General features: G+C 49.2%; 1 protein-coding gene and 1 long non-coding RNA gene across 3 annotated transcripts in view; both read left to right on the forward strand.

The window, feature by feature from the left end:
* Positions 1-6,338: 6,338 nt before the first annotated feature.
* The window catches only part of Ppargc1b (PPARG coactivator 1 beta), a 106,207-nt gene continuing 97,884 nt past the window's right edge, over positions 6,339-14,661 (forward strand). Inside the window, exon 1 of one of the 2 annotated variants that reach the window (XR_013438120.1) lies at positions 6,339-6,679. Coding sequence is in view for 1 of the 2 variants with exons in the window: in XM_013358137.4 (XP_013213591.2) it covers positions 6,602-6,679 (78 nt within the window). In the remaining variant the exon portion in view is untranslated. The remainder of the gene's footprint in view (positions 6,680-14,661) is intronic. The other variant, XM_013358137.4, reaches the window with a different exon arrangement.
* Positions 7,885-10,808, forward strand: LOC144377282 (uncharacterized). Its single transcript, XR_013438125.1, has 2 exons — positions 7,885-8,283; positions 9,889-10,808. It is a non-coding gene; the product is annotated as an uncharacterized LOC144377282 (long non-coding RNA).

Consider the following 14,661-nt stretch of genomic DNA (forward strand, 5'->3'; position numbering starts at 1 on the left):
AGAGAGCAGGAGAGTACTCATGATGCTCCGCTCCACCCTTGATTCTCCCTGCTTGTTCCAGATGCCGTCCCCATGATGTTACACCGCGCCTGCGAAGACGCGCCCTTTTTCTGGGATCCTGCAGTCTTCCTGGCTGCTCTAAGAGCCCAGGCAATTACTCCCCATATAAAAAACCTCCTGGAGTGGCCTACTGACCTGGATTCTCCTCTCAGTATCCTGACTCCAACCGCCTCTGCTGCCAAACGACGGACAGTCCAGATGACTTTTCCTGCAGATGAGAGAGGGAACCCGAACATCTCACAGTTCAGGCAGAGACCCGGGAGATCCCCATCTGCAGGAGGTTTGGGATGGCTGATCCAGTTCAAGCCCTTCATTGTGTAGAGGGACAATATGATTCTCAGAGTGGAAAAGAGATTTGTCATCACCATCTCCAGTTTCTGGTCCCCCAACTTTTTCCATTAAAGAAATTACTGCGCCCCTACCAAACTGCTCTGCAACTCTCCTCTCCTCTGCACATTGTGCAGACCAGAGCTGTGAGTTACATGAGAAGAAAGACTGCATCCTGATCACCGTGGAGCCCGGTGCCTGGTGCCCTAGAATTAAAAGTGTTTGTTGAATCAAAGTATGTACACACATCATGTTTTGAATCAAACTCTTAAGGTAAACTCCCCCAAAGGAGCATTGTTGATGCTTTAGAATAATGAATGTCAACTTCCAAGTCTTACATAAGGTGAACTTGATCCACACAAAATTCTGGGTCAAGTAAAACAGATAAGATGATGTTTCCCAAGGAGTGATTTTTCCCAAGATCCCAAAGCCAGTAAGTGACAGTGAACTAAGGTCTTTGTTCCATCTGCTTGTCTTATTTGATAGGTCTACTAAATTTTATCTAATACAAACTATACATAATTGTGTTGTCCTTTAATATTAAGTGACTGTATCTTTAAAATGTTGCCATTCTAGTTTACATACATATTATATGCCATTCTAATACAGATATATGTGTACATATATAAAATACACCTGTATGTTTAACAATAACCTGGTGGAATTTGCCTCTCTGTAAAGACAAAAAATACAACTCTGGGTCTTTTTTCTCCATTTATTCAATGGGTATAAGAAGAGTCCTATAAAATTCTACCTTGGGGAATATCATCTTATCTGTTTTATCATCTTATCTGTTTTATCATCTTATCTATTTTATCTAGGATTTTTTCCCTGTAAGAGATAAGAAAAAAATGGATGTTTTTCTACTCCTGCTGACTGACACTTACCAGGCAGGGGAGGGTACATGGACAACAGTCTTTGCAAAACTGAGAAACAGTCCTGGCTGACTCGAGAGCACTTTGTGCCCCTCACCTGTGGATTTGGAAACCCTTTAAGCATTTGTAACATGTGAGAGAGAAAGTGACCTGTTAAATGTTTCCCCAAATATATGGGTGAATTCACAGATTACTGCCATAGGAAAAGGAAGACATTGCCTTGTTATGAAAGGCTTTCAAGAGTTCCTAACTCTTCCGGGTGTAGTGGTGCATACCTGTAATCCCAGTTGCTCCAGAGGCTGAGGCAGGAGGATCCCAAGTTCAAAGCCAGCCTTAGCAAAAGCGAGGCACTAAGCAACTCAGAGAGACCCTGTCTCTAAATAAAATACACAATAAGGCTGGGGATGTGGCTCAGTGGCCAAGAGTCCCTGAATTCAATCCCCGGTAGCCCCCCTCACCAAAAAAAGTCCTTAACTGAGACCCTTAAATGACACTATCTATGTGATATCTTTCCAAAGGATCATCTCTGAAAAGAAATTTGTCCTGTGGAAGCTGCCTGAGCAGTTCACACATGATCTGGAGTCCTGGCTTCTGGTCTTGGCTGAGTCACTGAGGGGGCCATGTGACCAGGCCGCACTTTTCTGTTTTTACAATGAAGCAGGTGGGTAGCTCGCTTTCCATTGCTCTTGCTCTTCGACAGTTCCCAAGTCCTGTTGCTCAATGGAAGGTGAAGATGGCTTTCTCTTGGCAGGAGTCCCTGCCTCCTGGACAGAAGTTGGGAAATTGGTGAGCACCTGGCAATCTGGCCTGGGCCACAGAATCACAGAGTCGTGGGTCACTGGTAAGAAACCTCAGTGATTATCAAGACCCATGTCTTCCCTTCCTCATTCAACACAATTTTACAAAGTAGTTGGCATTGAATAGAATGTGGGCAGGAATGGCAGCTGTGGAGTTCATTGATTTATCTGTGGCACCGAGTCCCATGGCTGGCACATAGCTCACATAGCTGGTGCTCATTAAACCTCTGCTGAATGGTGGGTAGCCTTTTGCAAAAGAGTCATCTAGAGGTGCCTATTAAGGCTGAACTAGAATCCCATTAGACCCACTGAATTAGAATTTCTGGTGACAGGGCCCAGGTGACTGTCATGCCCTCCAGAGTTGGAGTACCATAGCCATAGTATCTGAATAAAGCATTCTTCTATTATCAGAAGGGAGAAAATGTTGATGTTTTCACATTTGAGCATTTGCCGGTAGAGACTAAAATAGTCAAGCCAAACCCCTGTAGGTTGCTTTTCCCCTTGCCATTGCTGAGGAGCTGGAGAGCACTGGGCTTTGCACAGACTGTGCTCAGGGCTCACTTTCACTATTCTCCGGGGAAGCAAGGCCAATAAAAAAGCAGAGAAGGTAGAAGTGGAGCCACATGAAGTCCAAGTTTGGCATTAATATTGCCCTTCACTTGGAAGTCATAAAATAAAAAATGTGCCACTGTTCTAGTCTCCCTGGGGCAGTTAGCTGCACAGATCTCTGTTCAAATCTCTGCCGCGTCTCTAGCTGCTTGCGCTGGAGCTAATCACTTTAACCCCTTTTAAGCTTTTGTTTCCTCAGTCATAAACTGGACATCATGATTCACCCTGCTGAGGGTTGTTGAAAGGATTAGAGATGTTGTGAGCTCAGGTGTCTGGCACACGCTCAGTACAGAAGGACTGCAAAGTTTTGGCTGAGACCTATAAATTGCCAGCACATCTGGGCTGGGAGGTCTACAGAGGCTCCTGCAACCTTGGGCCTCTTAAATTTCCCAGGGGGGAACAGTCACTGAGGGCGTAGAGCAGGCAAATGGCTTAAGATTGTCTAGCACCTGAGGTTTCTTTTTTTTTCCCTTTTTTTGGGGGGGAGGTGAGGGGTAGGGGGGGATCAGGGATAGAACTCAAGGGCACTCGACCACTGAGCCACATCCCCAGCCCATTTTTGTATTTTATTTAGAGACATGGTCTCAATGAGTTGCTTAGCATCTCACTTTTTGCTAAGGCTGGCTTTGAACTTGAGATCCTCCTATCTCAGCCTCCTGAGCTGCTGGGATTACAGGCGTGCACCATTACACTCAGCTCTAAGGGTTCTTGAGGGTCTTGAATCTCAATGAAGAACTTCAGATTCCTGCATGAACTGGAGAGGTGATTGATAGGCTGAGACGGAAGGAGGCCCGAAAGGATGGAATTCCTGGGACAAGATGCTTTTGAAAAGGAAGCTGGATAACTTGGGAGAGGTACCTTCTTCCTTAAGTTTTTTTTTGCCTGTTCCAAGAATGCAGAGATTGTGAAAAAATCCCAGAAACTGGGCATTTTATGACTTTTCTATTGTAAAAACAAAAGAAAAAGCTTCTGGGCAAGTGGTGTGGAGGCCTTCCCTGGCAAGGCTCTGAAGGCTGCTGGGTGACCAGGACTAGAGATGCCTGGCCTGGGGGACTCTCCAAGTTTGGCCTTTGAATTATAAAGGGCACCACAGCCATCAAGAGGCGAGCTGCATGGGGATGTCTCTGGAAACTGGTGTCCAGCAGGAATAGCAAAAGAGGGCCTTGGGAGAGTTCAAGACCTTGGTGATGATGGTGACGATGACGGTGATGACGGGCACTTCCTATCTGCCAGATTTGAGGCCAAGCAATTTATTTGACACACAATTTTTTCATTCAATATATTTTTTTCTTTTTTAAAAAAAGTTTGTTCTTTTTAGTTATGCATGACAGTAGGATGTATTTTGACATATCATACATGGAATATGACTTCCCATTCTTGTGGTGGTACATGATGTAGAGCTGATGTGGAGTCACACTGGTCGTGTATTCATGTATGTTTCCTTCAGTGTTTACAAGGTCCCTAAGGGGGGAAGCACCATTGCTGGGATTTTCTCACTAATCTCTGTGTCCTTGGAATAGGCTTGGGGCTGGCAAGGCACTTAGGTGAGAAGGCACCTCACCTGAGTTATCCGGCTTTCTTTTCAAAAGCTTCTTGTTCCTTCCCCACAGGCCACCCTCAGTGACCATTTTAATAGATGGGGAAACTGGGTCTCTGAGAGATTAAGTAAATGATCTTTTTAGTTTAAAGTGAAAGAATAACTCCTGGCTAGTTTACACCAAGATTCAAGTTCAAGTTAAGCTATCAGGCTGTAAGTGCTGGGAGGAAGGCAAATAAGTAATGTCAGTGGTCCCTTCAAGGGATTTATATTTATCCCAATTTTTACAGATGAGGAAACAGGACCAGAGAGCTTAGCATTTTCCCTCCTAGGTCAGGCGCTGTGCCAAGCACTTTACATATATTATCTCTTTGATCATCATAACATCCCTATGAAGTAAGTAATTTTATGATCTGCATTTGTATAAAATGAGGAAACCAAAGTCTGAGACCAAATAACTCTCTGGGGTTCAAAACCAGGCAGGGTGACTCCATTGCCCATGCTCTTCACTTCCTGAGTGGCCAACACTGGAACAAGATGCGGCAGGGGGGTTGGACCAGAACCCAGGACTCCAGGACTCCCAGTCCAGTGCTCCAAGGCTAGATGTAGGCTCCTGGTTGGCATGCATTGTTCCTTAAAAGCATGCTGGCCTGAAGCCCAAAGAGTGAAATCACACCCTGCGGTTCTGGGAACCTCAGACTGGAGAAGAAGGAAGCTCTGGCTCTGCTGTTCAAGTCTGAGCAGGTGAGCTGGGGACTGTTTCCTCCTCTGGCTGGAAAGGAGGCCTTGCTGGCTGGGCAGGGTGGGGCAGTCCTCAGGAGTACAGGGTGGGAATAGGGCAGGAGGCAGGCATGCCCAATAAAACTGGCCTCTATCTTCCCGCCTTCACCCAGGTGGCATGTCACCTTCTGCCTGGCAGACTGCAGGGCTAATGATAGAGCTCCAGACTCAGGAGGCCTGAGCACTGGTTCTGTACTTCCTGCCATTGTCAGTTTCCTCATCTATGTACCATGTGCATGGTGGTGGTGGGGCATCCACGTCCTCCAGCTTTCTCAGAGAATATACTATTTATTAAACACCACTATGAAGATATACCAAACTGCTATGGAAATACACCGAACCCAGAAGCAGATTTGGGGCCTGCTTTCATGGGTCTTAGAGTCTAAGAAGGAGAAACTCAAAAATCATATATCTCAGCTGCGCACACGCCTGTAATCCTAGCGGCTCCAGAGGCTGAGGCAGGAAGACGGCAAGTTCAAAGCCAGCCTCAGCAATGGCGAGGCGCTAAGCAACTCAGTGAGAACTTGTCTCTAAATCAAATACAAAATAGGGCTGGGGATGTGGCTCAAATGCCCAGTACCTCTGAGTTCAATTCCTGGCACATAAATAAATAAATAAATAAATAAATAAATAAATAAATAAATCGGACATCTTCACTGAATCAAACCATAAAGTGGTAAGTGACCAGTATTCAAAGAAAGGCTTCTAGACCTAAGGGAGCCCATGAGGGAGGGACTGGAGAGATTGGGTTGATAGTCTGAAGGGTGATGGGAAAAGATGTCCAGAAGACGCCTTTACTAGGTGAACAGCTGCTGGATATTGAGGCCGGTTGTGAGAGGTTTCATCCCAAGAACTGGAAAGCCATCCCGTCTAGGGAAGTTGATGGGAGCCCAGTCAATTGAAGACATTATTGGCTATGGAAGAGAAGTCATTGATTTTTTGGGGTGGTGGTGATGGTGGTTATTGGGTGACACTGGAAGAGAGAGATGATCGAATTTAGCGGACTATGGGTCAACGCATTCTTCAAAGAAAGAATAAAAATGCCACCTCCTCCATGGAGCCTCCCTCGATTTCTTTGCCTTTGACTTGTGGTATCTCCTTCCCTCTCTGGTATTGCAGCCGGGTAGACAATCTCAGGCCTTCGGAGCTTTTTTCCTCCTGCGACTGAAGCACATTGTGCTTCAAAGAAGATTCTACGCTTCCTTGAGCCTCAGTTTCCCAAGCTGTGCAGAAGCAGGTTGTCTCGCAGTGCCCGCCCAGCGCTAACGCAACGTGATTCGCTCTGGCAGGAGTGGGGGGCTGCCCGCATTGCTGCGCAGGCATCCGGCTGCTGGCTGGGGCACAGCCACCTGGCTGCGGGTGCTTTTCTCCTTGCTGGGGGCTGCGGGACCCGGTCGAGGCGTCAGACGCTGCGCAGGAAAGTCGGGGTGCGACCCCTGGCTCGCGCGGCCTCTGTGCGGCCCCGCCCCCGCAGCTAGAGGCCCTGCGGCAGCCGGGACCCGAGCTCCGCCCTCCGCCTCCCGCCGGCCTCGCTGCCTCCTCCCTCGCTCGCTCGCTCCCTCCCCCCGGGCCGGCTCGGCGCTGACTCCGCCGCACGCTGCAGCCGCGGCTGGAAGATGGCGGGGAACGACTGCGGCGCGCTGCTGGACGAAGAGCTCTCTTCCTTCTTCCTCAACTATCTCGCCGACACGCAGGTACGGGCAGCCGGAGCCGCAAGCCGGGGCCGAAGTGCGGAGCTGCAGGGGCTGCAGCTGCAGCGGTGAAGGCCGGCATGCAGCGGTGGGCGCACTGGGGAGATCGGGGGTTCCAGGCTGCAGAGCCCCCCTTTTACTGCTTTGCGATGCGCACCGTTACAGGGGTAGGGAAGTGGAGGTCCCCCGGCGCGTGCTGAAGCACTGGGGGCGCACGGCTGCTGGGGAGGGTCTAGCCTGGGCCACCTGGAGTCTGCCCCCCCCACCGCGGGCAGATCTGGGGGCACCGCGCCTCCTTGGGGAGGTGGAGCCGGGCCAAGGTGTGAGGGACCCTCAGGCTGGCGCGGGGTGCTGTAGGCGCGCCCTCAGCGCCCGGCACTTGCTGCCGTACTTTCACGTGGACTTGTGGCCCCGGCACCGGCTCTTACCCCCATCCCCCGAGACTCCTTGTCTTCCAGCCTCCGGTCCCGCAAGTGCTGCTGTCAGCCCCCCATAGCTCCCCACCCTCGCCAGCAGCGCGGAGTTTCCTGCCAGTTGCCGGCTAAGGGCATAAGGGTCTGCGGGGCACGTGGGCATGCGGGCGGAGATAGCGCCTTCCTGGTTTCGCTATCCGGCGGAGCCCCCCAGGGGGAAAGCAAGGCAGGATGGGGGAGGAAGGACTATCTGGGGGCGCCTGGGTCCCCCTGCGGCGCGCGGCCCCGGCGCGCGTTCCTTGATGCGGGGGGAAGGGAAGGCGAGGCGGCGTCCCGAGCTCTGGGTGAGCCCCGGAGCCCCACTGGCGACACGCGCGTGACAGGAGAGGGTGCTCTGGTGTACCGGGAGAGGGGGAGGGCGAGTAAGCTGGTGTTTTGGAGACCTGCGGGAGGGTACTGCTGGGACAAGCAGTTACGGAAAATGTCTGCGCAAGGCGTGTGCGCCCCCCACCCTTTTCCCCCTTTTCCCCACCCCATGCCTGTTGCAAGTATAAAGTTTGGCTCCAGAGTTGGGGCTTTTTCTGCGGGATCCCGACTGCGGGACACCGGGAGGCTGGGGATGCCGTGGATGCTTGGAGGAGACCCCGGATGCGGGGACACGCCTGGGAGCGGAGAGGGGCCGCCTTGCCGAACCGGGCGCGGCTCGCGGGGGCTGGTTTGGTACCTGGAGTGGGAACGCCGGTGCCGGCCCGTTTTGCATAACACGGGAAGGGAGGGGGAAGACGGAGGGGGGCCGGGAGGTGGGAGGAGAGAGGGAAACTTTGCTTCTTGTTATAATCTGCCAGTCTTTGGGCGGTAGCAGCTGTCATGGGACCGGGTGGGCGGGGAGAGGCTTGCAAGCTGACTCCTTGCGGTGAGACGCGACTTGGAGGGGGACGCAGCAGCGGAGACGTTCGGCTCCCGGTAGACTCCGGGTGGCGACTTGGGGCTGGCGGCTAGGACGGCGCGGCGTCGCGGGGTGTAGCTGAGAAGAAGCCCGCCGCGCGCGGGAAAAGGCCGGTCTTGGCCCTCTGCAGACACCGCTGCGTCCGGGGCCCTGTGGTCGGTGGCAGGAGCTATGGGTTGGGTTCTCGGCAGAAGCCTAAGGGGCTGGTGGCGTGTGATCGCGCTTCTCCAGGTCGTGGGGAGTGTTTGGTAAGCGGGCTGTGCGCGGGTGTGTGTGTGTGTGTGTGTGTGTGTGTGTGTGTGTGTGTGTGTGTGTGTGTGCACGCTGCGCGCGCCAGGCGCGTACCTTTACCTCTGACGAAACTGCGGTGGAGCTCCCGCCGCCGTCGCCGGGCTCCGTCACACGCCCCGCGCCAGTGTCTGCGCCGAAGGCGGGTCCCAGGCTCAGGACCTCCTGAGACGTTAGTCTGGGACTATAAGGACTGGGCTGGAGACGGTGACAGTGGGGAGCGGCCCCTGGGAAGACGCTGTCCCCCCCACCATCTAGCACTTGCCTGGGGTCTTTTCTAACCCTCTACACTAAGACACGGGTGAGGGAGGCCTGAGATAGACTAAGACTGGTGCGGGGATTCTCCGCAAGCACTGTCCGGTCTGGACGTGGGTTTTAACTCCATCTTCATTGGCTCACCAATAATTAATTATTTGCCCTTTCAGCTGCCAGTTAGACTACCCAGCAGGACTATTTAACCCAAGGAAACTAGAAAATTGGGTAATCAGTTGTCAGCAGAAGCAGTGCAGTGAAAGTTAATCTGGGACGTTTGCTTTTTTTTTTTTTTTTTAAACCACGTGACAGGCCGAGGATCTTATGATGATCTTTGCCGGCCCAACTTGGGAAATGTAATTGATAGGACGAGCTTTGCTGTCACCCTTAGAAGGCGCAGAGAGCCCAGCCGGAAGAGGACCTGGGCGGGCCTTCGCGCGCCTCCTCATTTTACAGTTGGGGAAAGAGGCTCCGAGGAGTGAGCGGTTTGTACAGGACCACTCAGCCAGCGGGTGACAGAGCCACCCAGGGCTCCTGACTCCAGGTCCTGTGTGTTACCTCGAAATAGCACTGGACTTGGAGTCAGAAGGCCTGAGTGGAGTCACCTTCCCCACTCTCTGGCTGGGTGACCCCGGAGCAAGCCATTGTAACTCTGGGAGCCTCCATTCCTCCCTCTGTCAAATGGGACTTGGTACCTGCAAGAGAATCCAATGACTGGTGGTGGGGGTGAGCAATGTTTGCATGTGAGATGTCTGGTTGTTCCTACAGCCCCTTCTTCCTCACAACCCTTCCTAAACTCTTCCCTTCTCTGTCTCTTGCCTTGGGAGGGTTGGGGAAAGTGGATAAAAATGTGATTCATTCATTGTCCTGTCCAAAAGATTTTTGTTGTCTTTAATGTCTAACCTGGGGCTAAATTAGAGGGAGAACTTCTGTTTAGGATAGACTCAACTTTTACCCATTGGGGCCAAAGTACAAAAATTTAGCAGAACAAGGATTGTGAAAGTTTCTTGGAAAGGTTTAAAGAATGCATCTCAAAGGACTTTGGGCTGGTTTCACCTTTGTTCAGGCTGTGCCCCTTGCTGGGAGTGCCTTGCCCACCTATCCTGCATGGCCTTCTCCTCTAGTAGGCCTTCCTGGCCCTGCTTGCCCTGCTTTCCCTCCTGGTTTTTATTGCCTTTTACAACTAAGCACTTTATTGTATGAGTCCTGTGTCCAGTAAGATTTTAGATGCTAGAATTGTGCCTTTTAATTCTTTGAGCTGGCATGACACCTGTCAGCGTACTGAGCCCTGTTCTTGCTCGGCTCTTGGCTAGGCACATGGATTGCACACAGGGGCACAGCTGGGCCCTGCCAAGAAGAAGTTCCCAGGCTGACAGGGGAGACAGCTGGGCAGCGAGTGCAGGAAGAAAGGAATGCAGAGGCTGCAGCCGAGGGCAAAAGCCTACACTAAATATAGGTTGTTTGAAGTCACTTGGGGCATCAGTCATGGAGGCCCAGAATGTCAGAGATGGCAGGAACTTTATAAATCATCTAGTCCAACACCTTACTTACAAATAATTATAGAATTGTTAAAAACATTTTTTACTGCTAAGGATTAAGAAAAAAATAGATGTGTAAAAATAATATATAACAATTATCCAAAGATAATCACTGTTAGTTTCATATGCATATTTCCATACTTTTTTATTTCCTACTCATATTGGCCACTTCTTTAAAAAAAATAAAAATTTTTAAAAAAGAGTCATTCATTCTGTTTATGCCAATTTGTAACTTGGACTCACCCTGTTTTATAACTTGCCTTTTCCCCTCTATAAACAGTATGCTGTGAACGTTTGTCCACATCAATAAATATTTTACTTAATATCTTGATATCTTAATGGCTATATGTATTTCATTGGTTTTCATTGTATTCAACGAATTTTTTTTTTATTTTTGCTTATTCAAGTTGTTCACCATTTTATTTTATTTGCTATTGTAAGCAATACTGAAATGAGTATCTTTGTGTGTGTGCCTTCTTTCCTTTGTTTAAATTCCTAGAAGTGAAATTACTCCATCAAGGGAACTATGCAGGCATTTGATAAACATACATCTGATTGCCTTCTAGAAAGATTGTACTCATTTACACACTCCCCTTCAGTGTGTGGGAATGCTGTTTATCCATACCCAGATAACTCTTGGTATTTGCATTTTTACCAGTCTGTTCATCAATAAATTGGCATCCTTCTTGTTTTAATGTGTTTTTGTTGGATAATTTGTGATGCTGAGCTTTCCCCGATAGGATCATGGCCATTTGTGGTTCTATTACAAGCAAAGTTTTGTTTGTGAACTTGGTGCATTTTGCAATTGGTATCTGTCTCTGGGTTCTAAAGCTAGAACTGAACACCCAGACGGGGCCCTTGCCTCTGGAAGGAAGACTTGGGAGAATGATTCGAAGTCCTCGTGCCTCCTTGCTAGGTCTGGAATATCACTGCCTCCACAGCCCTACAAGCCAGGGCCAACCTGCCAAGTCAGGGTTCTTGCCATGCATAGCAGCAGGTTGAAGTGTAGCCCTGGTTGGCTGCATTTGCCCACACTTTGTCTGCATGAGATCAGAGGAAGGAATTTCTTCACCTGAGCTCAGCTAGGAACACGTTCCCCAGAGACCTCAGCTCTACTTTCCCTGTGCTCCCTGGCTGGTGCTAATGATCAGGGTGCCTAAGAAACCCAGGAAAGCTGCAGGGCCCTGGAGGCTCATATTTCCTCTTCACCTTGGGGCCTTCCTCTCTCCAGCTGGTGCAGGCCAGCCTAGAGCTCCACTAGTTCATGGTATGAGTCACCTTTTTTTTTTTTTTTTTTTTTCCCCTGAAATAATAGAAGGAATACTGGCTTGAGTCAGAAGCAGCCTTGCAAATGGGCCTTGGGCTTGGAAGTGAGGTCACGACAAGAACATTGCAGCATGCAGGGCTGTCTTCTCCTTCATCGTCACCATCAGCCACAGTTGTTGAGCATCCTCCAGATCACTGCACTCTGCGGAGCCTTTTGTTTGCACTGCTCTATTTCATTCTCACAAAGATGCTGTACAGTGTAGGTGCTCTTTTACAGTTTTATAGATTTCACAGTTTGAGAGAACTCACTGAAGAGTACCTGCCAACACTGCCTTGGAGTAAGTGGAAGAGCCAAGATTAATGGGTGGTGACCCCACCTGACCCCAGACTCCCCGAAGACAGGGATTGCTTTCTGCTTTTGTTCATCCTTGTTTTCCAGCACCTTGGGCAAATAAAGGCATGTTGTACATAGAGAAGAAGGTAGAACTCTGAATTCCCTCTGCTTCTCTAGGTCTCAGTTTCATAATCTATGGAATGGGTATAATAGGCCTTCACTCTCAGGCCCATTATAATGAAATAATATGATGTATATAATATGAGCATTGACCTATTGCCTTTAAAACTTGGAATTCTGTCTTTGAAATACTTTAGAAGGACAGGATCAAGCCTAGAGCTAACTACTCTGCTTGCAGTCTTTTTTTTTTTTTAATAAATGTAAACAAGCATAATTTTTATTTTGTAAGAATGAATGGAACCCAAATAAAATTATTTAGAAGATAATGTGCAGGGTCCGTTCCTGTTTGTCTTCCTCCAAGGTAATTGAATGGATGCTTCAGATTCATCCCTTGGACACTAGATTGATGTAGACTTATTAGGATTGGATTGATCTTTCTGTTCTCTCCCCTTCTTTTGGTCTAGGTCCTTGTCCCACTCACAATTGGATTTTTAAAATTACTATGGGATAGATCTTTGCCCTATGAGACTTTCCTTCTCCTATTTGTCCTTGGTCCTGATAGCAGATCAGTCCTCTTAGAGTGCATGACTGATATCACTATTTTTAAAAATTTTTTATTTATTTATTTATTGGTATTAGAGATTGAACCCAAAGTGCTTAACCACTGAGCCACATCCTCAGCCCTTTTTATTTAGAGACAGGGTCTTGCTGAGTTGCTTAGGGCCTCAATAAGTTGCTGAGGCTGGCTTTGAACTTGCAATCCTCTTGCCTCAGCCTCCTGAGCTACTGGGATTACAGGTGTATGCCACCGTGTCCAGCATTATTATTATTATTTTATTATTTTAAGAGAAGCTTTAAGTTCACAGCAAAATTGAGAGGAAGTTCCAGAGGTTTCTCATATATCCCTGCCCAACACAGCCTTCCCCATTACCCACTCTCCCCACCAGAGCGGTCCACCTGTTTCAGTTTATGACCCTACATGGACACGTTGTTACTGTCCACAGCCCACAGTTTACAGTTGTGTTCACTTTTGGTGGTGTTCATTCTGCGGGTTTGGACAGGTGTATAATGACCCATATCCCTCAGTGTAGTATCACAGTGGTTTCCCTGTCCTAAAAATCCTCCGGCTCCACCTGTTCATTCCTATGTCCCCTCCTTCCTGGCAACCACGGATCTTTTTTGCTGTCTCCATGGTTTTGCCTTTTTACAGTGTCATATAGTTGGAATCAACCAATATGGAACATTTTAGTTGACTTTTTTTTCTTAGTGATTTGCATGAGAGCTCCTTCATGTCTTTCACAGCTTGATAGCTCAGCTCTTCAGTGCTTTTCAATTGAAGCCCGGACTTTTAAACCTAGTGTTTGAGGGCCTTCAGGTACTTGAAGTTGAAGAGTTATTCTTTATCCTGAGTTGTCTAGTTTCCTTAATTTTTAAATCAGGACTTTACCATTTACTAGAAGTGGGACTTTGAGCAAGTGACTTAACTTCTCTGGTCCCAGTGGATTTATATACAAAAACTGGAGATAATAACAGCATGTTCTTCTGAGGCTCACTCCAAAATATGCCCTGGATTTTCCTCCAGGAAGCAGGAGAATAGACTCACAGGGTTCTTTGTGGTCTCCTGTGTCTCCATTTCCACACTTATGCACTCATCCTGTAAGGCCCAGCTGCCCTGCCATTGCTGAGGGATTCCCTTGCTGCTCTGGCCCAACCCTCCAGAGCCACCTGATGCGGTGGCACCCTGCTGGCTGTAAGCCCTCCCTGGGTCAGTTACCCCAGCTTCGGCCTCATCTGGGAAGATAATGGGTAACGGTGCTTGCCAGATGAGGTGGTGAGGAGTAGTGGGTGAAAATCAAGTGACAACCTGGGCTCAGGTCATCTGGCATGTATGTGCCTGGCGTACATGAAGCAGAAGGGACAGACACACTTGTGTGGGTTATGTCATTTAGGGAGTTACTCCAGAACGTTGAGCTCCACCAGGGCAAGGATTTTGTCCGATTCCTTTGCCATTTTGCCGGCATGGAACAGGCGAGTTCCCGGCACACAGTGAGCTTTGTGTACATCCCTAGGAGCGAGCGCATGTGCTAGACGGAGCCTCTTCAGGCACACAGTCCTCCTCACTCCTCAGTCTGCGTGCTGCAGAAGGATGGTTGGTGGATGAGTGCCAGGAAGGGAACTGGAATGTCCGCGGCCACCGTCCTCGTGTCCTGCTAATACATCCAGAGCCCCCCTGAATTTTAAGCCCAGCTCGAAAGCCTGTCTTCTCGGATGCCCTTCTAGCCAATGGTCCTCCTCTGCCACCCCCAGGCTGTGCCTCTCACTGACCCTAGAGTGGACCAGCAACTCAACCGAGGGCTCTGGAGGGCAAGGAAGAACTGTTTCTATCCCAGATCGGCATCGTGGTTGCCCATTGAATGGATGAGTTTTAGTGCAGAAGAGTGTTGTGTGTTTGCGTGTGGTGTGCTCTGAGAAGAACTCTGTCTTCTGTACATTTACCATGGAGAATGTCACCTGTCCCGGAGTAGACAGTGGTGAGACAGTGTAGTGAACCCCCAGCTCCCACCACCCAACTCCCACCATTACCGACTCCTGGGCCACTCTGGTTTCATCTGCCCACATGTCGTGTCATCTCACCCCTGAGAGTGCAGTTTAGCTGTAAAGAGACTTAGGTACATTTTTTTTTTTTTTTTTTTTGGTACCAGGGACTGAACCCAGGGGCACTTAAACATTGAGCCATATCCCCAGTCCTTTTCATATTTTGTTTAGAGACAGGGCTCCGCTGAGTAGCTTAGGGCCTTGCTAAATTGCTGAGGCTGGCTTTGAACTCA

Source organism: Ictidomys tridecemlineatus, chromosome 1 (assembly GCF_052094955.1).
Source record: "Ictidomys tridecemlineatus isolate mIctTri1 chromosome 1, mIctTri1.hap1, whole genome shotgun sequence".
NCBI lineage: Eukaryota > Metazoa > Chordata > Mammalia > Rodentia > Sciuridae > Ictidomys > Ictidomys tridecemlineatus.